The sequence below is a fragment of the Paramormyrops kingsleyae genome, chromosome 2, assembly GCF_048594095.1.
Source record: "Paramormyrops kingsleyae isolate MSU_618 chromosome 2, PKINGS_0.4, whole genome shotgun sequence".
Lineage (NCBI taxonomy): Eukaryota > Metazoa > Chordata > Actinopteri > Osteoglossiformes > Mormyridae > Paramormyrops > Paramormyrops kingsleyae.
This window is the reverse complement of record NC_132798.1, coordinates 32,387,783-32,412,027: the sequence shown is the minus strand read 5'-3', so window position 1 is coordinate 32,412,027 and position 24,245 is coordinate 32,387,783. Positions and strand designations below refer to the sequence as shown.

Here is a 24,245-nt window from a genome sequence, read left to right as displayed (position 1 = left end):
TCCCGGCAGCGCTCAGAGCCCTGGAAGCGCTTTGAAATGCGAGCAAACAAAGACGCTGAGCCCCGTCTCCATTTTAATCCCCCTCATTATTCTCCATATTCATATCGCAGCCGGAGACCCCGCACGTTTGTTTTTCCGCACGCGGCCGTTAATAAACGCTCCCCTCGTCGATAGCACTAATGCTGCCTCCGCGTGGCGTAAATAAATGTGAGGCGGGCGCGGGCGATAAGACGGGCGTGTTTAATTATTAATTGAGCCATTACTGGCAGAGAGTGCCGCCTCCAGTTTAAGCCGGGGAAGCTGGCTTTGGGGCGAGAGAAGGCAATTACGGAATTCCCATCATGCACTGCGGCCGGTCGCCAAAGACGCGGCCTCTGTTAATGAGCTTATTCTGTAAATTATTTTAATTCTCCTGTAGTGTTTACGACGCTTTAAATAACCCCCCGAGCTGTCATTTTGTGGGCTTCAGTATCTTAGTGGAGTTCAGTTATTTCTGTGGATACTGGATTGCGTGGTCTTAACATAGAATCGATTTATGCTCGTTTTGTATACGATGTTTCCATGCTCCTCCCATCACCATGCACATTATAAATAAAACTGCCACAGTGTAGTTAAGACGACGGTGTGTGTGTGTGTCTGTGTGTGTGTCTGTCTGTCTGTGTGTGTGTGTGTCTGTCTGTTTGTGTCTGTCTGTGTGTGTCTGTCTGTGTGTGTGTGTCTGTGTGTGTGTGTGTCTGTGTGCACGCGCTGCCTTTCTACTTCTTGTTGTGTCATAAATCAGTGCAAGGCTGTGGGTACCTGGGCAATCATGTATCAGCCAGGTCAGGAAGCACTGGGGGGGCCTGTTCCACAGCTAGTACCAGGTGAGGCAACTGGAAACCTGGCTGGGGAGGGGGGGGGGTTTATTTTCTCAAAGATACGGTATTGAAACATATTTCTGGAAATGGTGTTCCTGAGCTATCGCTGAAACGCGAGTCCATGCGGAACCCTCCTATTACAGCGCCGGCATCGTGAGCGGCGGCCCCGCCCCCTGCGACAGCTCTGCCATGGCGTGAAAATGCCACATCACTTCGCCATTTGATGCTGCGTTAAGCGATTTGGCACAGCTGCGTGGAAGACATCTGTGGCGGGGTTCAGTAGCAGACCGTGTGATTCCAATCACCTTCACACACACACACACACACACACGCACACGCACACCCACGTGTCACAAAGGGCAGATGTGCTGGGGCTGCTCTCATTGTGCTGCCGTGACCTATTTTGGGACGGAAGTCTTGTGATGGTGTGACCATGCATGGACCAATCAGTGATAGGGGGGTGGGAGGCTCTCTGAGGGCACATGTGGACTGTGCTTCTGCCCCTAAAGTCAAGATGCTTGGTCTTTTCTGGCACAGAATGCCCCCCATTTTCCCATCAGCTGCACTGTGCCAGGACAGTGTGGCAAATGAACGGGGAAACATCGAGGCTGATGAGCCTCTAATGGGCCTTCATGGACAGACGGCATTTCCAGAAGTTTCTATAAGTGGACTAGGGAAGAAAACCTGAAATTGTGATCTGACCCCAGAAAGCAGAATAAAACACGAGATGGGGGTAGGGGACGGGAGAGGGGTGTGGTCGGCTTGGCAGGATGCCATGTTGATTTGCACCTTGGAGATGGAAGAGGCTGTGGTATCTTCAAGGGGCAATTGACCGTGGATCTTTTGAAGGTCATCTGGCAGGTCCAGGCTAGACTGTAGTGAGCCTCTACAAGGCAGCTTACGGGCAGGATGTAGAGATTAGTATGAATATCGCTCTGTATTGTTCTGTCAAAGCAATGATGGATGGCCTTTGTATTTCACTGTCAGAGCCAATGAAAAATGTAACGTTTTAGTTGGTGATGGTACGGCCGCGGCCATGTGGAGGATGTCTCCCTGGAGGAGAGGAACGTTTGAGAAACCAAGGCTGACTGGGCGCCTCAAGGAAGTGTGTGTTTGTTTAGGGAAATGAACATCGCTGTTTGACCTACACATGGAAATGTCCTCATGAGCTCACAGTGTTTTAATGGCTGGGGGGGGAACTGGGAGGGCTGTCGAAAGAGACTCAGACCTCGCTGGAGATTTTGCCTCGGTTAGGAAAAGCAAGATCTGCTCATCCTCTCGTTTTTCCCCCAACCGTATTTTCTGACAGAGCCGCGTGTTTGTAGGGTTTGATCAGCACAGCCTCCCCTTCGGGCGGGAAGGGCGCGGCAGTGGCTGACAGAGAGCAGCGCGGGCATCTCCGCGAGCCCTCCTGACTCGGCGGGGCCGGCGCCCGGTCGATCGCCTGCAGGTGGAAATCGATGTCCAGAGCTCATTAAGGCTCACACAGCGAGAGGAACTTGAGGCCCGAGGAGCGATTAGTTAGCTGGCCACGCGAGTTTACAGCATGACACGCCATCTGCAGAACCCCAAAGAATCACTCACATTAACTAGAGAAGCAGAACAGTTTGATATTCATTCATCTTGAATGTCTTTTGAGAGTCTCATGGTCGTACAGTTAAGTTGAGGACACCTGTTGAGTGGCGTCTGGAGAAGTGGCAGTCACCAGCATGCGTGGGGTCTGCCTCTCCCCCCACTAGGGGTGTAACGATACACCAAAGGCACAATTCGGTTCGGTTCACGGTTTTGGAGCCTCGGTTCGGTTCGGTTCGGTTCGGTTTCTGTTTGCTGTGGGGTTAGGGTTGATGTAATCTTAACAGCAATGCTAAGGAACAATAGACTCACTTAATAACAATAACAACTAAACTTTTTCTTTATTAACTTTGCCATCACATTTTTAGTACAGTCAGGATACCTGAGTAAACAACAAAAATTAAATAAATACCTCCAATATAGACTAGTCAGAAAAAACAATTCTAATACTAACTTTAGAATATAATATTTAGAACAAAAGCTCATCATTACTAATACAATTTAATCAAATGTGATAAAATAAAGATGTGTTTAAATTGGTTAAATTAGTTAGAGACAAATGACGTCAACCTCAACAATGGGCAGCAGGGGGCGTGAGAGTACCGCGGTACGCCACGAGAGTTTCGCAATACGTATCGTGGTTGGTGTATCGCGATATTTCGGTTCGGTTTGTAATATCGTTACACCCCTACCCCCCACCCAACATAGGGGTCTGCAGTGAGCCTAGGGCTGGGAGTCTGCCTCTCCCCCACCCAGCATAGGGGTCTGCAGTGAGCCTAGGGCTGGGAGTCTGCCTCTCCCCCCACCCAACATAGGGGTCTGCAGTGAGCCTAGGGCTGGGAGTCTGCCTCTCCCCCCACCCAACATAGGGGTCTGCAGTGAGCCTAGGGCTGGGAGTCTGCCTCTCCCCCACCCAACATAGGGGTCTGCAGTGAGCCTAGGGCTGGGAGTCTGCCTCTCCCCCACCCAACATAGGGGTCTGCAGTGAGCCTAGGGCTGGGCGTCTGCCTCTCCCCCACCCAACATAGGGGTCTGCAGTGAGCCTAGGGCTGGGAGTCTGCCTCTCCCCCCACCCAACATAGGGGTCTGCAGTGAGCCTAGGGCTGGGAGTCTGCCTCTCCTCCCACCCAACATAGGGGTCTGCAGTGAGTCTAGGGCTGGGAGTCTGCCTCTCCCCCCACCCAACATAGGGGTCTGCAGTGAGCCTAGGGCTGGGAGTCTGCCTCTCCCCCCACCCAACATAGGGGTCTGCAGTGAGCCTAGGGCTGGGAGTCTGCCTCTCCCCCCACCCAACATAGGGGTCTGCAGTGAGCCTAGGGCTGGGAGTCTGCCTCTCCCCCCACCCAACATAGGGGTCTGCAGTGAGCCTAGGGCTGGGAGTCTGCCTCTCCCCCCACCCAACATAGGGGTCTGCAGTGAGCCTAGGGCTGGGAGTCTGCCTCTCCTCCCACCCAACATAGGGGTCTGCAGTGAGTCTAGGGCTGGGAGTCTGCCTCTCCCCCCACCCAACATAGGGGTCTGCAGTGAGCCTAGGGCTGGGAGTCTGCCTCTCCCCCCACCCAACATAGGGGTCTGCAGTGAGCCTAGGGCTGGGAGTCTGCCTCTCCCCCCACCCAACATAGGGGTCTGCAGTGAGCCTAGGGCTGGGAGTCTGCCTCTCCCCCCACCCAACATAGGGGTCTGCAGTGAGCCTAGGGCTGGGAGTCTGCCTCTCCCCCCACCCAACATAGGGGTCTGCAGTGAGCCTAGGGCTGGGTAGTTCATTGAAAATTTATCAGAACCGACATTCAGAACCTCTAATCGACATAATCTTGCACATGTCGTTTTTTTTTTATTCTGTTAATACTTTAAAAAAAATCTGTTACTATTTTCCCCAGTGTGTGTTCATGTACCTTAAACACATAGTACCGCCCCGTCCAGTCTGCAACATGGAGGAAAACTCAAACACAGAGTCAACTCAGCACCTCTAGCAGCTTGTACAAAAGAAAAATGCCGCGTCCGTCATTTGGACACACTGTGGCTTTAGTGAAGAGGACACCGAACAAACAGAGGTCAAATGTAAACACTGCAGAACCAAAGGTATTACCACCAGTCAGTTTCAAAACTAGCGATATTTAAAATGCAGTGGAACCCGCTTATAGTGGTCATGGTTATGGTGATCAACCGCTTATAAGGATCAAAAAGCTTGGGACAGAATCATTCCTGTATAAATACTGTTTAAATAATTTGCTTATAGTAATCAAGTAGTCCGCTTAGTGTTAATTTTGGGTCTTTTTAAACCTGACAACATATGGAAAAATTAAATGAAATATGTGGGTAAATAAAAACAAAATAATCGTTTGCTAATCATAATCGAGATAAAATGTTGAATTAATCGTTGTATTGATTTGCGGTCATATTACCCAGCCCTAACTGAGGCTCACTGTGTCTGAGGCTCACTGTGTCTGAGGCTCACTGTGTCTGAGGCTCACTGTGTCTGAGGCTCACTGTGTCTGAGGCTCACTGTGTCTGATATACACATGCCAGTAACAGGAGTGAGGAAAACCTGCTCGTCTCGCTTCACCCCTGGACGACCAGGGAGCATCACAGCTCCTGTCGCTCTCTGCACAGATGCCTTCGACAAGGTTTCCGTGATGCACCATCATAGCCGCAAAGCCAGAGCGTCTGCCTGCATCTGGGCTTGTAAAGATCTGCTGTCGCTGTGAAGTCCCTGGGGTTCCCCGGTGACCAGTTTAACGTGTCCGCCCAGTTACCAAAGGCACGGTTTTGATAGATGGACGGTCAGGTAATGTCGTCCTCATCAAACTGCTGTGCCCTTTACTCTGAAACAAAGCCTGAGGCAGGATTATGATTATAATAGTCGGTCAAAGTATTAAGTCGCAAAATATTAATGGAACCTGAATCTCGCCCGCGTGTCCTTGGCTCTGTTTCGTGTGGCTGCCGCGGTTGGGTGTGGGACTTGTCAGCAAGCCACTCCAGCTGCGATGATGCAGTTGAGATCGACTTTGGGACCCTAATGTCTGTCCTGACAACCTGATGTTAAAATGGTGGGGAATGCTGGTCAGGCACTTCATGCTGAGGTGTGTTTCATGTGCATCCGTAACGCTGACAAGCTTTGATTTTAGTGACCGAAGACTTTTAAAGGGCTCATTTCCTCACCAATGACGGGGGGGCCGGAATTAGAACCCAGATTGGGCAACTTGGGTCCATGTCACTTCCTGTCGGCCTCACCCCCGCCATTGATTGGCTGGCGGCATCTCCCACGGCGCTCGTCCCTCTGCTGGCCAGGCATCTATATCGCGCCAGGTGGCACCGGGAACCCAGAGCGGTGGTGGCGAGGCACCGATGCGGACGGTGAACCTGAACGATTCAGCCCGACACTCTGCTTGCTCCTCACGCTCCCGTCTTTCCGTGTTCGGATGGCAAGACCCAGCAGGGGGGGGGGTTGTACATTATCGCCTGCTAGGCGCCCAGCTGGGGGCACCAGGTGTGCCCAGAAGAGGCTTGTTAGAGCCGGGTATTTAGCAAGAATGAGCCACCTGTGCCCCTGCTTTAAAGCACCTGAGGGGCATTTAAGGGGCGTGACGCTGCCTAATGCCACCCTTTACACAGTGGGGCCCCCCGCCTGTGGTACCCATGCTCCCCCACCCCATCAAAAGAAGTCGTATCACTGGTGGTTAGAGAGAGCTAAACGTGTGTTTGGAATGAGAGAGCCGCCGTCCAGCTTTCCCAGCGCACTAACCTCAGGGCCGTTAAAAGGCAGAATAGACTTTGTTCCAGAAACTTTCCCCTGTTGAAAATAAAATCAATTCAGCACTTAAATTTCAGACAGCAGCCGATGTAATATGTTAGAGTACATCAAACTGTTAACGTTAACGATTTGGGTGAAATTTTACCCGGGTATAATAAATTCCTGCATCAGACGGTTTATTTTATTGTCTGTGTGTAGAAGCATGTCCTCACATGGCCCTGTGTGTGTTTTCATCATGATACCCCCCATCTCCCCCCCGCTCTCTCTCGCTCTCTCTCTCAGTCCCTTAATCAGAGCACTCTGGGGATTTTGCTAGCCTGCTCACGCATGATCCAACACTATGGTGTTACAGGTGCAGGTTTTAAAACACAAAGTGAAAAATATAAACCTGCGAGTTTTGACATTTCACATGGGTATATATCCCACTCGCCAGCAGAAATATGAAACCAACTACAGAAAGAAGAGACTGAGCTCAGACACCCCCCTCTCTCCCACTCCCATGCGCTCGGACAAACCCCCCTCTCTGACACGCCCCTTCCTTGTGCTCAGACACACCCCCCTCTCTGACACGCCCCTTCCTTGTGCTCAGACACACCCCCCTCCCTGACACGCCCCTTCCTTGTGCTCAGACACACCCCCCTCTCTGACACGCCCCTTCCTTGTGCTCAGACACACCCCCCTCTCTGACACGCCCCTTCCTTGTGCTCAGACACACCCCCCTCTCTGACACGCCCCTTCCTTGTGCTCAGACACACCCCTCTCTCTGACACGCCCCTTCCTTGTGCTCGGACACACACCCCTCTCTGACACGCCCCTTCCTTGTGCTCAGACACACCCCTGATGCTTATGCCTGCTTGGCGAGACAGCGTGTGAGGCAGACCCAGAACAGGCTGGTACTGTCTCTCTCTGTTAGGGTACCAAGGTGTGTGTCTGCAGTTCTCTAAGATCACCACTGTCCCCACAAGCCTTGGCGATGCGTGAGGTGTGAGGGGAGAACCAGTTGGCCCACACAGATGACGTTGCATTTAGGTGTGGGAAGCTGGACCCCCCGGCAACTACCTGAATGGAACACTCAGATGGATGTGCTCTGATGAGGTTGCCACGGCGACCCCAGTCCTGTAAAGGCAGCGTGTCGATTGGCCAGGCCTGTCGTTACCCCAATGACCTCCTGCAGCACAGTGGTCAGCCAGACTGACTCACCGAGCCCCCCCAGCTGCAGTCCTGCTGCCCTCCAATCATAGTCACTTAGTCACGAAGGGACTAGCGAAGACCAGCGAGGGGTGGGGCCATCGACATGAATAAACTGCCCACAGCCACACTGTGAGTGTCACATGGGGTGGCAGAGATATGTCATGCGAGGCATATGGCAGCAGGTGGCACCCAGGCGTTCTCAGAAATAGATGATGGGCATTCCAAACGTGGGCTGTGGCGCTATGCCCGCTGTGCCAGCCGCCCACCGACACCCACCTCCCATCTGTGGGCCATGTAGTTAAAGCGTGACAGCTGTTCAAAAACAGCCCCGGATATCCTGGCCGCCTCTCCGCCATACCGCCTAGGGGGAGTAGGGGTGAGATCACAGCGAGGCGATTTAGACCCTCGCAGGAGGTCTCAGACATGCTGGGGGCCCTGGGTTCGGATGGTTCTCAGCGGCCTGGGGTTTGGGCCCCGCTCTGAGCCAGTGATGCCAGCTGGTGGGCCCTCTCGCCTCGGAGGCGATGTAAGGGGCCCCGGGCTCAGCGCACATGTCCTGCTTCACAAAAAAATGTTTTTGGGGTTTGGCTGTGGCAGCCCTTGACTGTCTACTGATTTGTCCTGCACCATGGGGACCGGCCTTGTGTGTGTGTGTTTGTGTGTGTGTGTGTGTGTGTGTGTGTGTAGAACTGAAACAGTTCCCAGATAAAGTCAGAAACATCACAGCATCCAATCAGTTCTTGAGTGTTCTGGATAAACAACTTTGGTGCTGAGTCTATAATCATGCACTCCCAGTCTGGACCAGCAGGTGTCATGGGGACTGTGAGCCGGAAGGTGAGTGGGTCAAATCCCCAGAGGTCCTGCTGTTGGCCCTGAGCGCGGTGCTGTCATTGAGCGCTTTGTTAGTCGGTCAGGGTTACCGGCGTCCCCTGAGCGCCTCGTTAATAAGAGCTCAGGCCTGTCAGGGTCTTTACTGGGTTTTTGGGAATGCTGCGGCGTAAATCTGGCAGGCAGCCCTGATTGGATGTGCGGAGGCATCTGCCTTCCAAACCAGAGTGTCGCCAAGGGACCCCACTGAGCCGGGCAGGGGAGGGGCACGGCCGGGGTAATATGCAGGGTACAGAGGCCCTGCCTTTATGATGGGGGCTTTCCGTTCAGGATTCAGGACCTGATCAATACTGAGGCTCTAAAACACGCTCGTGTTAAGGCAGGTTAAGTGATTCAGACTTGAGGGTTATGGCTCCGGTTCTAACTCAGTTATGAGCATCACTGCTTAATCGTGTCTCTAGCAGCGGTGACAGCCAGGGTTCAGAGGTCACAACCTCTATTTTTGCGCCTCTCGTGGTTCTGTGAGCCATTCAAAAGGGAATCGACCGGACATTATATGGCCATCAGTATCCGTGCCCCACCTGGGACCGGGGGGAGGGAGTTGCTGGGGGCGGGTGGCTGGCAGACCTGACATCGCCTGACATCTGCTGCAGGTTTGACATGTTTGCTGGCCCTCTGCCGGCCATGCGAGCAGCTTTGCAGGGGGCTCTGTAAGCACTGTGCTGCTTTGACGCCATTGACTCCCATTAGAGGCATAGTCAGGGCGGCGCTCCTGGGTGTGACTGCCTCGGCCGTTCAGCCGTCGCTCTTCCCCTGTGAGGTTGCCACCCCCGCGTGCCTTTGGTAGGTGATTTCCAAGGCAACACCAAGGAAGGAGACTCCGTCTGGAGTGAACATCTTGTAGGAACCTTAAGGATGGTTCATACTTCTCCACAAGAGTAACACTCGAGTATCTACTCTGCGTATGCGACACGGAAACGTTCATAGTTCTCTGGTGAAGCCGCGTACTTTGCACTGTTTTATGAATTCAGAGAGCCCGCTCTCAGGGTTGGCTAAGAATCCTGGAAGTGCTGATCCAAGTATTTCCAAAAGAGGCAGGTTTTTAGTCGTCGTTTGAAGGCACCCAGTGACTTAGCTTCTAGGGGAAGTTCATTCCACCACATGGGTGCCAAAACAGAGGAGAGTCTAGGTGCATGTCTTCCTTTTTTTATTATTCTCTTTTTTAGGGCTGTAGTTTGAGTGTTTTATTGATGACAGTAGACAGTACATCAAATTGGCATCTTTCTTATACTATAATTTGTTAAACTGCTCTTTGATGTGTACAAAACTTCTAAGGATAATCATTCCAGAAAAATCAATATCTTTCTAGCTAACTGCAAGACTATGAATAATTACATATTTCACATTAATTATACAATTTAAGAAAAGCAGGATAAGTATACTAATAACAAGATCAAAACTTCTAACGAGCTATTTAACTAGAAAAACTGTAGACATTCTCTCTAAATACCTTAACGATTAAAAAAAAGAAATAAAACGGTTTTCGATCAGTGCCCGGTACATTTCATCTGGGGTGCCCTCGAAGAACTTCCCGCAGCCCGCAACAGACGGCGTGTCCCCTGTGAAGACGGACTCCTGTGCCTGGTGACGTAGTAGCAGATGTTTCCGGAGGTGTGGCGTGGAGTTAAGAAGCAGCGCTGCGTGGACAGAAATGCAGCAGGCGTTAGTCCACATAGGCGCACAATGACATCAAACGCGTGATAAACGTTGACTGGACATGCCCACTAGTACGCGCCCAGAGAAGTATGAACCAGCCTTTAGAAAGCGTGAGGGGGCCTCTGCAGAAGCCGGGGCTTGCTTCCTAGCCGGGGGAGGTGACTGGTGGCATGTATGACTGTGTGGGGAGCTCCGATTGGTACTGTGTGTCTGTCCGTCAGACTCTGAGCCTTGGGAGAGTGTGTTGTGAGGCCGCAGGAAGCCCAGCTAAATTCTGCTCTAACCCCCCCCCCCCCCACACACACACACACACACACACACACACACACACACCCATATGCCCAAAGCTGTTCATTTCAGAGCAGTGTGACCCTAACTACTCTCTTGGTTTCCAAAAAAAGCCCTGAAAATCATTTCCCACACCTGGGCTAACACTTCCGTCCAGCTTGGGGCCTCGAGGTCCATTTAACCCTCAGTGTAATGACCGGCTTCTCGCTCCCACCAAAGGGGGCGTCGCTGAGCTCCTCGTCCACCTAAACTTAGGAAAGTGTGTTTAAAGTTGGCCTTTATCCCCTCTGACTGCGCACTGCAGTGCTGTGACTCCAGCTTCTCTGCCCTATGCTGACGGGGCGTGTTGGGGGGCAGGGGGGGACACATGACTTCTTTAAAGGTCCACTGCCATGGATCCTTCTGGGATTCTTGCTGGGGGTTGCTGTGAAGGTCCGGAATCATCTGAGGGAGGGGCGGGGTCACCATCCCTCTCCACGGCACGATTGAAACATAATTATTTCATGCCAGATTGTGTGCCCAGCAAAGGCCTGAATGGGCAGCGCGTTTAACTTTAATTAGGTGTGATTTATTCATACTGACCAGATCGCACATAGAAATTGGATCATCTGATTACAGCCAGGCGTGAAAATGACCTGATTAAACACTTCATGAAATCTGGGGGGGATAAAAGGGAGGCCAGGCTGGGAGGTGGGTGGCAGCGCAGTGGGAGATTATGCGATGTGGGCGATGGGGGGAGATATCAATGCTTCTCTAACAAACGCTCCCTTTGACCTGCCTGATCGTGGTCCCGAGGTCATGACAATGGCCCCGCAGCCCCGAGGTCATGACAATGGCCCCGCAGCCCCGAGGTCGTGACAATGGCCCCTCAGCCCCGAGGTCATGACAATGGCCCCGCAGCCCCGAGGTCATGACAATGGCCCTCTAACTGTGCTCTGCACCTTCCTCCCTCTGCCCACAGGTGTGACAGCGAATGAGAGCCTCGACCCACGGACCTACAGCTCTGCCAAAGTCTCTGGGCTCCAGCGCAGCCAGGAGCAGAGTAGTGACGCCCCCTACGGGCCCACCTTGCCCGGCTCCCCAGCCCCGACCGTCGCCTCGGCAGCTGCGCCCCCTGCAGTCCGGGCCGGCTCCCCAGCGCCGCTGCCCGTCAAAAAGGAGCCAGTGCCCCCAGGCCCCGCCCCTCCCCCACCAAAGGTCCAGCAACAGCCCTTGCCAGAGCTCCGGGCTCTGCCCCCCCAGCGCCACACCCCTCCTTTAGCCAGTCACACGGGGCGCCCCCTATCGCAGTACAGTCTTCACGCTCTCAGGTGAGACACCTTGCTCACTTCCTGCGTCCCCCAGCAGGTGGCGCTGTTTTTTCTCTCTGACCGCTATACCACTTTCTCTGTCCCCCCCACAGTCGCGCCGGAGGCAGTGTCAGTGGCGTGGGCCTCCCCAGGCAACACCCCCCCACCCCCCACCTCAGTGGGCTCGTGCCCCCGGTGCCCCCCCTGCCCCTATCCATCGCGGACCTGTCCACCTCGCATTATTCCCTGCGAGCGGCGGCCCATCGCCATCCGGCCATGTTCGCCACCCCCGCCACCCTGCCGCCACCACCCACTTTACCCGCCAACAGCCTCGGGCTTCCCGGACACCCTGCGGGAGCCGCTTACCCAGGTGGGGGCACCCTCGAGGCGTGAAGCATTCTGCACATTTCTCTTTCATAAAGGGGAGGCGGGGGGGTCAGTAGGTGTTAATGTGTGTTTTTAATACACACGCTCTTCACACACCTCGCCGCTGTAGCCCGCCATTACGTGTCAGAGAAATCCATTAATTGCTTTAAATCGATTTGCTTGTTTATTTAGCTGTCGTTATACAAATACTTTCCCAGCAAACTGAAGAAGAGGGGGGGGCTCCTGGCACGACACTCTCTGTAGCACACAGCCACTTTGGCTGGGCACCTTTTACGCATTACCCATGGATCTGCGCTCTGTGTGTGGCCAGCGGGCGCATTTACACCTCGCACCCCTCCCCCCCCCGCAGCGTAAAGTTGGCAGGGCCCTGGAGCCTGCCCTGTCCCGCGTTTGTGACGCCAATGCAGCTGAGACACCATTTTCAGTCTTCAGGCCAGAGCAGAATGTTCCCCGACCATGTTTTTTTCTCTAGTTCTTATGCACATATACACACTGCTTTTTTTGTCTCTGGGTGTGGTTTGTGGGCAGGTGTATCCCGGCTGTGATGTAAAGAAAGGTCTGAAACACTCACCGCCTTTACTGTTACTTTACTCGTCTTGACATGCATGTGTCAGATAATTCTGGTAATATTAATAACAGTGGAGGTTTGCGCACTAGTCAGGGCTGCGAAGCTTAAACATAACTGCCGCCTTTTTTAGCAAGAGCTCAGTGAAGGACAGTCAGCGAAGAGCCGATGTTTTCTGCTGAGATGACTCTTGGTATTCTTTCCTGTCTTTAGATACCAGCCTGTTGATATCATTCAACCAACCAATCATGTATTGCCAGCCTCATTCGGGGATTCTGATTGGCACTTTGTCACAGGCAACTCTCTTACCACCACCAATGAGTCCTCACGTAGAAAACCCTCACAGCATGAGCTGGAGAAACAGGGAATGCCAGGTGACTATTTTTTCTTCTTCTTTGTGCCCTTGTTGTGAAGACTGACTGGCCCCCGTGCCTCTTTGTGTCTCCCCCCCTTTTCTCCGCTCTCCTTTCTTGCAGAGCATGACCTCCTTCGGCAGGAGCTGAACAACCGCTTCCTGGTTCAAAGTTCAGAGCGGGGCCGGGGGCCCTCCGCCTCCCCGCTGGCCCCCGTGTCGCTCCTGAGGGCAGAGTTTCACCAACACCAGCACATGCACCAGCACCAACACACCCACCAGCACACCTTCACGCCCTACCCCGCCAGCCTGCCCCCCGCGGCCGTCATAGCACCGCCCACTGCACCCCCCATGGTGCGTACCCCAGCCAGAAATGTGAGGATAAGTAGAACCCACCCCTCCCCCCCGACCCCCACCCAACTCATAACATGCCCCTTCCGATCCACAGCCCCCCAAAGCCAAAAAACTTACGGTCCGCATCATTTGGGCCAGAGAATGATTGAGAGGAATCCCTAATGGCCTCAGTCTCCCCTGGCCAGAGAGGGACCAGGAAGGTGTCCGTCCCGGGGTCCGGATGCCTTCATATCCCAGTCACTGAAGCAGAACCCAATGGGCATTTCCTCAAGCTCACTGTACACCTGTGTCCTCTGTGTTTGTTAATGGGAAAGAGAACATTAAAACTTTATGGAGACCCGCAAGGTCCTGCTGGAGGGAACCTTAAACCTTATGGAGACTGTGAGGTCCATCTGAACGCAACCGTGAAGCCTTACAGAGCACGGAGACGAGGTCCAGCTAGATTAAGTGTTTGCTGTTACCCTCTGATTCAATCACTGGCATCATCATTGTTTGCCTATTTGAGTGAAAATTATATGCTAGAATTTTTCTTTAGGAGGCTATTGGATGTGAAATATTCAGTGACAGTCAGGTGATTGCAGTTGGAAATCTGCGTCTTGTGTTTTAAAGCTTGGTCTTTTGAAGCAGGGAAAGTGTCATTTTTCTTGAAAGACTGCCAATGGAAAGGTCCGGCTGTGCCCATTTCCGTGGTTTAGCCTCCGTCTAACCGTCGTAATTCCTGAACTTGTGAATTTCCTGGACCTGCTTTGCTGGCTTAACTAAGACTGTCAGTGATCCTCTCTGCTCCAGTGAAGAAGCGTTTTTCAAAATGAATGGTGAATCTGCTACCATCAGACGGCCGTAGATAAACAGAGGGGGCTGACCCTCCCCACCGCGATGTAAAATGGACGGGGCCGTTCCACCGCGGCGAGCCAGCCGGACCACATCACACAGCGTCGCCTGTCTCCGGGACAGAGGCCCAGAAGGTCTTGCAGACAGCCCATGTTTATGTCACGGAAACACGCAGCCGGCAGCTGAAAGCGCCGGTTGGGCCGCCGGGCCAGGGCACAAAGTCGCCCATTCATGCGGCGAGAGGCTCCAGCCTGCGGAGAGTTACCACCATACTGCTGACAGCTCAGCCAATTACACAGCATCTGCTCCTGGACGTCTGGCCTTAAACACACAGACATATAATCTCTTATTTTCCTCCTCCTCTTCACCAAAATAACAAACAGGAGCGCACCATCTTTCTAGCTGGTTCCTCCTCGCTCGCCCCAGAGGTCCCTGCTAACGAGCCCGCCTCCTTTCCGGAGCGGCAGGCTGGCAGTTTAAGTGGCATCCGTGTTCGCCGTGAGTCGGGTACCCCCGCGGTTTCCTCCATGAATCAGAGGAAATTTGCCCGCGGACATACAGGCCTTCGGGAAGAGAGAGCGATCCCTGACTGTCGGAGATCTCTGCGCGACTTCCTGTAAATCCCCCAGTACACCTTCCCTGGCCTTTTGGTTTCCAGCCTTATTGGAACGGGGGCGATGAAGCCTTTCTGCTGACTACCTCTCTGACTGCCTTAATTAGCCCCGTCGTTGTTCCCCGTTCTTAAATACTCCCTCTCACGACACAGTCTGCCGTATCACGAAACCTCCACCCATACTGGCATTCCTGCTCCTCTGCATTAAAACATCGAAACACAGCCCCCCCCCGTCCCCCCCTCCCTAGAGTGCAGAGTGGCACAGTCCTCGATACATTCACCTACCAGCTTATACAACATCAGGGCTGGTTGCAGTGCGCGCTGAGCGTATGGCCGAGGTCTGACGGCCGCCTGGCGCCGCACAGACTGGCTGGGGGCACGCGGCACACCCCCACCTTACGAATGCCTGCTCATATTTGCCAGCTGATGTTATTTTAAACGTGTCCCGCTGGGTAATTTCTGTGCTGCTGAGTGCTGTGTGTGTTTGCATCGTGTTTTTGTTGGACTCCTTGTCGGACGTGTGTTGTGCTCTGTGATCTTTTTTCCTGCAGTGATGTGATCTCTCTTTTTCTCTCCTTTTCCTTTTTGTCTTTCAGTTCGACAAGTACACCCCCAAACTGGACAACCCCTTCCTGAGGCATTCCACTGTAAGTCTGCTTTGTATTCTGCATGTTAGCTGAGACCATACACTGCTTTTTGGAAGCGTGCAGTGCTGTGGTAAATACCCCCTCTTAGGCCTGTTTTTTTTTAACTCCCCCTGCAGTTTTTCCCCTCATATCCCCCCACGATGCCCGGTGTGGCCCCACTGCTTCCTCATTCTGGGCCCTTCAGCAGTCTGCAGGGGGCCTTCCAGCCCAAGGTAAACTGACTAGCTTCGTTTGTCTGTCTGTTTCTCTCTCTCTCTCTCTGTCTTTCTCTCTCTCACACCACACACTCACACACGTACCCAATACGCCATCGCTTGTGGGGAATCAGGTTAAAAAAGGCAACTTAAATTTAAAGGTATTTGAACATCCAGACCCGGTCAGCAGTCCTTCCTGGGTCGGTTTGTCTCGTGTGGGTCAGACACACTGACAGGAGCACACGGTTTGAGCTGTACGCCATCGAAGACAGCCCAGCCTGAGTTTTCGCTCCCCGCTTGCCTTCGTGGGTGAGCAGCCCACCCCCCCAGCACCCATAATGAGCTATGCAAATGGGGCCATAATCCGGCTGAGCCTGGGGGCCGCTGGGCCGTGACGATCTGTGGGTACCAGGCGTCCTAACGGCTCCCAGCCCGCTTAAGCCAGCGGAGAAAGGGCAGCCTGAACCAGCCAGCCTAAATCCGCTGCAGCCCCCCCCCCCCCCCAGTGGGGCCCCCACACGGCTTTTACGGGCTCAGATCGCCGTCAGCCCGTGCTTGTCATGGCCCCGAAGCTCCTGGAACGGTCCGGTGAAATCGCTTGGTGTCTAAAGGCTGATGTCGGTTCAAGAATGAAAAACAGGGAGAAGGGGGAGACCACCCCCAACCCTACACACACACCCAGAAACAACATGTCCGGCAGGCAGAATACCTCCTGGGGGTAGTCCACACAGCCTGCAGCCCGTCGCTAAGCTGTCTGTGCTCTGTCTCCATGGCAACCTGTTTTGTCTATACCAACCCCACCCGCAGCCGGCCTTTGCCTGTTAGTAACATTCTCATTAAGATCCGTCCACTCGGGCCTCTCTGGGGAGACACAGAGTTCGTTATAGCCTTCGTTAGCACTTCCACCTTGTCTGTTGCTTCATTTCTGTCTTACCCATGTTTCCCCGCCATAGTTCAGCAGTCTGTCTTACTGTGACGCAGATACTCACCCCCACCCTGTCCCGCCCCCTCTCCAGGCCTCTAACCCCATTGACGTGGCCGCCCGCCCTGGGGCTGTCCCTCACACCCTCCTACAGAAGGACCCTCGGGTAGGAGGACCGCCGCCCACCGTTCCCCGTGCCATTCCCCGCAGCCACACGGACATTACAAAGCGTGGTTTGGGCCGGTTAACAGGAAGCTGTTAGCATGTCGCTTACCCACTATGCAAAAATCTTATTAAGTAAAACACAGTGAGGCGCTGGGGGCTGGGCTGCATAGATAGTGCCCATTTCGGATGTTAATGATGTCATGACTGCTGACCAGTGGGTGTGCTTTGTGTGTTTGTCCTGCAGGTGACGGATCCCTTCCGGACACCTGTCAGAGTAAGTCTCCTATCGTTTTGTTACTTTTTTTGTAGTTTTTGTGGGAGGGGGCGGTGGTTGGCCTGTGCTTTGAACTGAGTCTCACTCTGTTTCTTTTCCCAGAAGCCCGGGAAGTGGTGCGCCGTCCACGTCCAGATTGCCTGGCAGATCTACCATCATCAGCAGAAGATGAAGGTGAGGGGGCCCTGGATACAGCTGGGGTTAAGGTTGTCATAGTTAGCGTTAGCATTTTTTCCATTGAAATGAATGAGCGGTCCCCATAAGGATATGTTTACCCTACATGTGTGTGTGTGTGTATCCCAGCGCTCCCCAGAATGTCCTACAGTCCCTGAAGCGGCTGTGAGTTTTTCTCTGTAAGGACTCTGAAATATTCACCTCTCCATCTCTCCATGTCTGTGTCCTTCTCGCCTCTCTCAGCAAATGCAGATGGACTCCCACAAGATGGAGCTGAACGGGAAGCTGGACCTGTTCAGCCGCCCCCCAGGTCCTGGGGTGTTCCCTGGCTTCCCGTACCCCCACGACCTGGCTCGGCCACTCTTCTCCTCCACAGGTCAGATGCCCTCCCCCTTCTGCGTGTTTCCTGTGAGCCTGTACCGCAACTCAAACCCCTCATGCACCCAAGGCATCATGTCTCACATGCCATTTTATGCACCAGGCTGTCTCTGGGTGAATCTCAGCATGCGTACTCGTGTTCTCGTTTTACGTCACCTTCCATTGCCGAAGACCAGTTCCAATACTGAGAACAGAATTACAGAGAAAGGTAAAAATCCCCAGATGTTGGTCTTGTTCTGGCCCAAATATCAAGGATACACCGGTTGCATCCTTGCCGAATGAGACCAATCCCATGATTCATTGCATCCCAATTTCATTCTTGGAAGGCAAGTTAGCAAATACGGTCTTGCCAAGGCCACAAGTACGGTCTTTGGTTCTTGGTTTTGAAATTCACCCTATGTGAGAAAGACACTCACCTGAATGGATTTCCCAGCATCCTTTGCAGTATGTCTAGCGTCGCTCAATTAGCCGGTCGGCACGGGCATCCAGCTCGTGGTCGGGCCCTAATGGTCAGCTAAACTTATATATGAGTGTCCTCTACAGTGCCATTTCCTGCTATAGACCTCACAGTAACAGTTTAAAGGTCAACTCTGAAATGAATTCTTCTGGGGCTCTTATGGGTGATGCAGTACATGGGCTATAACTGATAGTATAACTGAACTATAACTTCCATTTCCACCTTCCTCATTTCCATTTACTCTGTTGGGTTATTAACACATAATTTAGAGAAATTCAATGAAGGCATTTATCAGAGAATCCTGGCGTTATCAAGAAGCCTGGGTGACCGCGTTTAGGCAGGGTCAGGATACTGAACCGTTGTGAAACCTGGGAAGTGCAGTGCAGTGCAGTGCAAGTGAAGAGATGCAGAAAGCTATTTGTTAGTCTGGTTCATCTGCGGGACACTGACCATGGGTGGGTGTCTCCCGGCAGGATCCGCCCATTCTGCAGCCTCCCCTTACGGCCCCTCCCCCCACCACAGTGGCTTCCTGCCCACCAGCCACCTGCCAGGTAAGTGTAAGTACCCCCACCTTCCCGTGTGCTTTTTTTTTTTTTTTTTTTGGCCTCTGTATTAATTACCTGCCTGTTCCTCCCCCAGTAATGGGCTCTACACTAAAAACTTGATGTGACCCCTCTTGCCCAGGGTTTGTCCCTGTGCTCAACTTCTCCTGGCCCCTAACTGTCAGGCTGTACGTTGAACATGCGAGCGCTTTCGCCACAGTCCCTGCTGACAGCGCTGAAAATGAGACCGTTTTTCAGCATTATCGGGGAGCAGAGTCGGCGGGCAGGCGTGGCGCCCTGCCGTCCTTTGTGCCTGACTCCCGGTCACGGAGGGAGAGGACGCATTTTTGAAACTCCCCTTGTGTGTAATTATTTGCCTCCTTGTGCTGCCTCTGGGCTAGTGCTAATGACCACTTTGGGCTCAAGGAGTCCATCTTTAGTCCCAGAGATGCCGTAAATGGAGGCTCTGTGACCTCAGGCTGGATATCCCAGTGGGTCACCACGTGGCCTCATTCTCATCCTGTGGCAATGCATTCTGGGAATGCCTCAGGTTCTGTTTTATGGCCCTCATGTGTCTGCGATGGCCGCCTGCTTTTTCATTTAAGTGTGTCGGTTTCATGGTGTAGCTCCAGGTCACCATCATGTGGGCTATGGGAGGACTGGGAGACCGGGCTGAGAACCTTAAGTGGGCTGGGTGGGGCTTGCTGATTGGGCACGCCCACAATGGGATTAACCTCAAAAGGATCTCTCTGACTTTCTTTGGAAAAAAAGTTGTGAACGTGACAATTAAGGGTCATGTCTCTGTCACCATTTGACAGCTGGGAGGGCCGCAGGGTCCCCGACGCCCTGAGGGTTTGGGGTTGGACCCAATTGACCTTCACAAGCTGTCATCAGTAGCAAACAATGCCTCCCCAGTGAAATGTTCCAGAAAGGTGCAGATCATACCAGGGGTTTAAGAAGCTGTCAGACTGAGGGGTAGTCAGAGCCAGTGGTCCAGTGCCGCTACCCAGTGTACCAGCTGCAACCCCCCCCCCAAGCCCCCAAGCCTCACACGCTCATTCAGCAAATGGGATAAACCCTGCCCCAGTGGAGCTAGTGGCCAGCAGAGGACTTAATGGACGGCCCCCAGCGCCCCCCACGGCTAATCCCTGTTTGGCGTTTTGCAGATCCGTTCAGTCGCTCCAGTGCCTTTGGTGGCCTTGGCAACCTCTCAAGCAGTGCCTTCGGAGGACTGGGCAACCCCTCGCTCGGTAAGGCCGCCCTGCCCTCCCAGGAGCTAGGGGGGCAGGCGGGGGCTGAGGCATCCTCTTCCCTCGTCACTCTTGCCAGGGGGCGCTCTGCTTCCCGTTGGCCTCCCATCCCTGTAGTTTGCTTTTCACCTCGTCTTCTATGGGGCATCAGAGCAGTATTGCTGTTTGTGTAAACCCCCCCCAACCACCTAATGAGGCATTCCTCAGCCAGTGACATGCAGGTGGAGGGAAATAAAAGGCCCACTAGCATGGGGGGTTTTTTACTGGGGCTCTGCGGCCCTCCCTCCCCTGTGTGGGAGCAGCTCAGGGATTGTGGTGTTCCTCTCTGTGCCAGTTCCCAGCCGTGACCCCCCCCCCCCCCCAAGTCCCCTGGTTTGATTCAGTCCACCCTGGCCTTTATGGGGACACTGTCCTTATTGCTGCTCTTGTGTTTTCTCCCATCCCCTGACCCCACCCCCCCCAGGGTCCAACAGCATGTTCGGTCACAAGGAAGGCACCGGTATACCCGGCTTTAGCAGCCCCCACCACGACACCTGGAACCGACTGCACCGCACCCCTCCTTCCTTCCCCACGCCCCCACAATGGCCCAAGGCAGGCGATGTGGAGCGAGGCACTGGCTCCGCCCACGACCGGGAGCGTGACCGGGAAAGAGACAGGGAGCGGGACAAGCGGGACTCGTCCGTCGGAAAGGAAGAGAGAGATAAAGACAGGTGGGCAGAGCCTGACCCTAAACCCTAAACCCTAACCCTTAACCCTAAACCTTAAACCCTCACGGTCGTGTGACTCATTTCTGAGCGCCGAAACCTACCAGACCTGACATGGCTGACGGGGGGCTTCCTCACTCCCATGTCTATGTCATGTCCTCTGCAGGGAGTCTCTGGAGCGGAACCGCCATTCCAACCGGTCGTCTCCCGCCACCGCACCAGTCAGCTACCAGATCAGCAACCTGATCCGTGGCAGCAGCCAGAGCTCGGGAGAAGTGGTGCGCCATGCGGTGGCGGAACGTGAGAAGGAGGTGGCAGAGCGCCAGCGGGAGGCCGTCGTGACCCCTGACGTCAAGGTGAAGGAGAGCCGCTCGCCAGGCCGCGAGGTGCAGGAGCGCAGAGCCCCAGAGGACCCGTGCAGGCCTGCGCGACGCTCCCCCTCGCCATACTTGAAGGCCACAGCCACGGAGCCAGTGGCGAAGGGCCCCGGGGCCCTCTCCAGGGAGATGGAGCGCAAGGAGACACCGGCCGGGGACACGGGGCCCCTGCGGGTTCGAAATGACATGAAGATCAAAGAGGAGCGCAAGGAGGAGCAGGACGTGCTGGTGGTGGGCTCTGAGCCGGCGACGCAGCCCCCTGCCGTACCCCTGCCTCCGCCTCTGGGCCCCCACCACCACCACCCAGCCCACCCTTCGCTGGTGCAGCAGCAGCCTTTGCCGCCACAGGCCCCCTCCCGCTGTGCGGAGCTCCCAGCGGCAGCTGCACTTCACGGCGTCCCCCTCCCCCACTCGCTGCCCCTACCGGTGAGTGCCATGCACCAGATGGGCGGCCTGGGCATGCTGGAGCGCTCACGAGTAGCCCCCTTCGTGGGTGTCAGCCCCTTGGCAGGGACCCGCGAGCGCCTGCCCCACCCCGCCTTCCCCTGGGACCCCCTGGCTTACCGCAGCCTGGACCTACAGCGCCGCGTTGACCTGCAGCTGCGGGCTGAGCCGGGGCCCCGTTTCGGCCCATATGATGCTGAGCGGGCGTACCGCGATCGCGAGCCGCTGGACTACGCCCACCATGAGCTGCTGGAGGTGCGGCGCGAGCATGAGCGCCTCCGGCAGGCCGAGGAACGGGAACGGCTGCACCTGCGTGAGGAGCTGGATCGTGCCCGGCTGCACCAGCTGCACCAGTCACCCATGGAGGGCCACCTGCCCCACATGCCGCCCTTCGTGTCCCACCTGGGGAGCCTGCACTACCCCCGGCTCAGCCCGTCCACGGGGCACGCCGGCCTCCTGAATCGGACGCCCCCCACCGCCGCGCTGAGCGCCCCCCCTCCGCTGGTGCCCGCTGGCGCAGGCCGCCCCACCTCCCCGAGAAGGACTACGCCCCTTACAAGTCAAGACCCCCGAGACTACTCCCCCACGCGAAATCCCAAAGAGGTGGAGGCGCGGTAGCTGCCTCTCCCCCACGGACGCAAACCCTCCCTCTCCCTCTGTTACGGCTTCTGACGACGGCGTTTCCCTACAGGCGGCGTACCCTTGGTGGGCCCTGCCCCGCCCCTAAAGCACATGACAGTGTTGATGTCGTAGATGTTGTCCCTCTTGCTGTTGTTTTTGTCGTTGTTGTTGTTCTACGAAACAGGGGAGCTGGATGGCCTGGAAGGAGACGGACCACAGATCGGTGTGTCAGAGTCTTTGGCCACTTAAATTTTAATATTTATATATTAATCGCCGCTCCGTCCCCCACCTCTCACATGCATTGAGAGGTTGAAGTCTGTACATTTCCAGTCAATTTCTTCCCATGTATAGAAGTTGTTTGTTAATTTTATTTTTTGGCGGTATTCTCTCATTTCTAATTTTATTCCTCAAAAGTTTATTTATCCCATTTTCGCTGTGAGCTTTGTAAGGCCTGCGGTACTTAGGGGATTTTAATTGAGAATTTTGGCATCTTATTTTACCATATTTGGTACTTGGAAATACTTAAACGACAATGTACAAAGTTACATTTTTGTTTCGCCCTGATATGATATGCAGACAGATATGTATGAAATGGCCTCCTGTTTTTGATTTCTGTAAAGAAAATAAATGTAAATATCTTGTTGATATTCCTTGGGACAAATATACAATGTAAATTTATTAGGCTTTTTAAATGTTTCTAGAAAAAATAAAACAAAAAAAAAAAACCTGAAATGGAACCAACTTCCCATTTGAAACCATGGTTACGGACAGAAGGCTGGGACGGCAAGCGGCCGACATATCCGTGATCTATGCAAGGGCACTGGGAGACCCTGATGGTGGAGCGGCCGGGATTTCCACGTGCCGTCTTTCCCCCAGATAGACGGAATTACATCGCTTTTTTATTTAAAAGAGGCAAGACTGGGGATGAATGGTGAATCACACCAGGGGATGGTCTGAAGAGGAACAGAACCTGAACTGTCTGTCCGCCCTGTGCCACTGTTGGTGTTTTTCTTAGAATCTTGTACACAGAAAAAGTAGAGTTTTAGGCGGGGGGAAAAAAGAAAATTCATGGTTTAAAGAAGTATTAAATAAAAGTTCAAATCTAATATCTCCAGAATGTTGGGTGTGTATATGGTCACATATTTTGAATCTGTCCGCTGTTTTATTTTGACCATAGTGGCTGCACAATATTGGATAAATTTCAAATATCATTTCTTCTATATATTGTAATATTTATACATCAAAAAAGAACTGAAAATATCCCCAAAATATTCAATACATTGTGGGGTCCATGTAAGAAACTATATAGGATTTTTTTGGAGTTGGCAAAAGCCACAGACGCACAAAAAATTTATTCATAAATGCATGAAATATGTATGCAGTGCTGCTGCCACGTGGTATATCGCGCTTCTCCTATCTTTTCACTCTGCTCACATGTTCCCTTTGCTCACCAAGGGGACCAAAATATTTAATCTGGTTTATCCAGATTGCGAGGGGCCTGCGCCCCTAACCCCCACGATGTAGAAGGCTAGACTGTATGGTTAAACTGAATTAGTTATCGGACAACAGAGTCTATCGAATAAGCTGCTGCTGTTCCCACCAGTTGTGCTGACACACAGCGGGGCTGACAAATCACTTGTTTTTGCTCAATATCATCTCTGTAGACACATACAGAAATATTTACATACAGCAGAAGGCAAATGTCATTTAGTGACCGGTTCAATTTTCTCCCTTTCACTAAATTTCTCACAAAAACGCCACACTGTCTAGGGGTGAAGCCAACAGCAAGTTTGAAAATGATTATGATTATTAGCCTGAAGAGCAAATGCAAATGGAGCAGCGATAAACTTTACATACATTTTTAATGTATACTATGTTATCTTGAAAAGGAGTAAAAGGTTTTAGCGAAATCTTATCGTGGAGACCACCCCTCCCCCAACCCTACTGGCAAATTTTATCGCTAAGATTTCGAAATACCAGAATAGCGTTGGTTTAGAAAATACCATATATTGCGGTAATATGTTAGGACAGTATGAAAAATTAGATTCCACTCAGGCCTAATCTCAACCCCGCTGACTGGAGGTCCTGGCGAGTTGCGTGATGTTGATACCACACACTGCAGGCCTAGGAACCACAGATGCACGCACCCATTTCTTAAATCTATGCCTTTTTTTGAATTTTTTTTTCTTTATCACTCATTGTCAAACTGGAGATCTTCCCCACAGACATCGATCCAGCTTTGGGGGGGGGCTGCTAATTGGACATTGATTTTGTGCAGAAGCTGGTTTTGAGTGTTTGTGTTGCTGGTAAGTGTTATTGACTGCGGACCAAGCCGTGTATTGACCTGCGGTCTGGACTCATTTGGTCAGGCGGCCTATCGGCTGTGAGGTGAAGCCACCCCCACAACCTCGTCAACTCTCATCAATTCCTCTAACGAGTGCGGAAGCGCCTTCGTAGCATGTGGGGCGCCCGCAGGGGACGTGGGGCTCGTTGCCCGCCTCT

The 24,245-nt window shown here is 53.3% G+C and overlaps 1 protein-coding gene and 1 long non-coding RNA gene across 8 annotated transcripts in view; one reads left to right on the top strand and one right to left on the bottom strand.

Moving 5' to 3' along the window:
- The window catches only part of fbrsl1 (fibrosin-like 1), a 196,596-nt gene extending 173,743 nt beyond the window's left edge, over positions 1–22,853 (top strand). Inside the window, exons 7-19 of one of the 7 annotated variants that reach the window (XM_023812306.2) lie at positions 11,165–11,513; positions 11,606–11,862; positions 12,921–13,171; positions 15,191–15,241; positions 15,358–15,453; positions 16,452–16,523; positions 16,767–16,796; positions 16,902–16,970; positions 17,214–17,346; positions 18,279–18,362; positions 19,514–19,597; positions 20,061–20,307; positions 20,468–22,853. In XM_023812306.2, the coding sequence (XP_023668074.1) occupies positions 11,165–11,513; positions 11,606–11,862; positions 12,921–13,171; positions 15,191–15,241; positions 15,358–15,453; positions 16,452–16,523; positions 16,767–16,796; positions 16,902–16,970; positions 17,214–17,346; positions 18,279–18,362; positions 19,514–19,597; positions 20,061–20,307; positions 20,468–21,740 (2,996 nt within the window). In that variant the 3' untranslated portion in view covers positions 21,741–22,853. Of the gene's footprint in view, positions 1–11,164; positions 11,514–11,605; positions 11,863–12,657; positions 12,819–12,920; positions 13,172–15,190; positions 15,242–15,357; positions 15,454–16,451; positions 16,524–16,766; positions 16,797–16,898; positions 16,971–17,213; positions 17,347–18,278; positions 18,363–19,513; positions 19,598–20,060; positions 20,308–20,467 lie in introns of all 7 variants that reach the window. The other 6 variants (XM_023812308.2, XM_023812307.2, XM_023812305.2 and 3 more) reach the window with 6 other exon arrangements.
- Positions 9,390–17,308, bottom strand: LOC111844135 (uncharacterized). Its single transcript, XR_002838315.2, has 3 exons — positions 17,172–17,308; positions 16,882–16,991; positions 9,390–9,896 (listed from the first exon to the last, which is right to left on the bottom strand). It is a non-coding gene; the product is annotated as an uncharacterized lncRNA (long non-coding RNA).
- Positions 22,854–24,245: the final 1,392 nt, after the last annotated feature.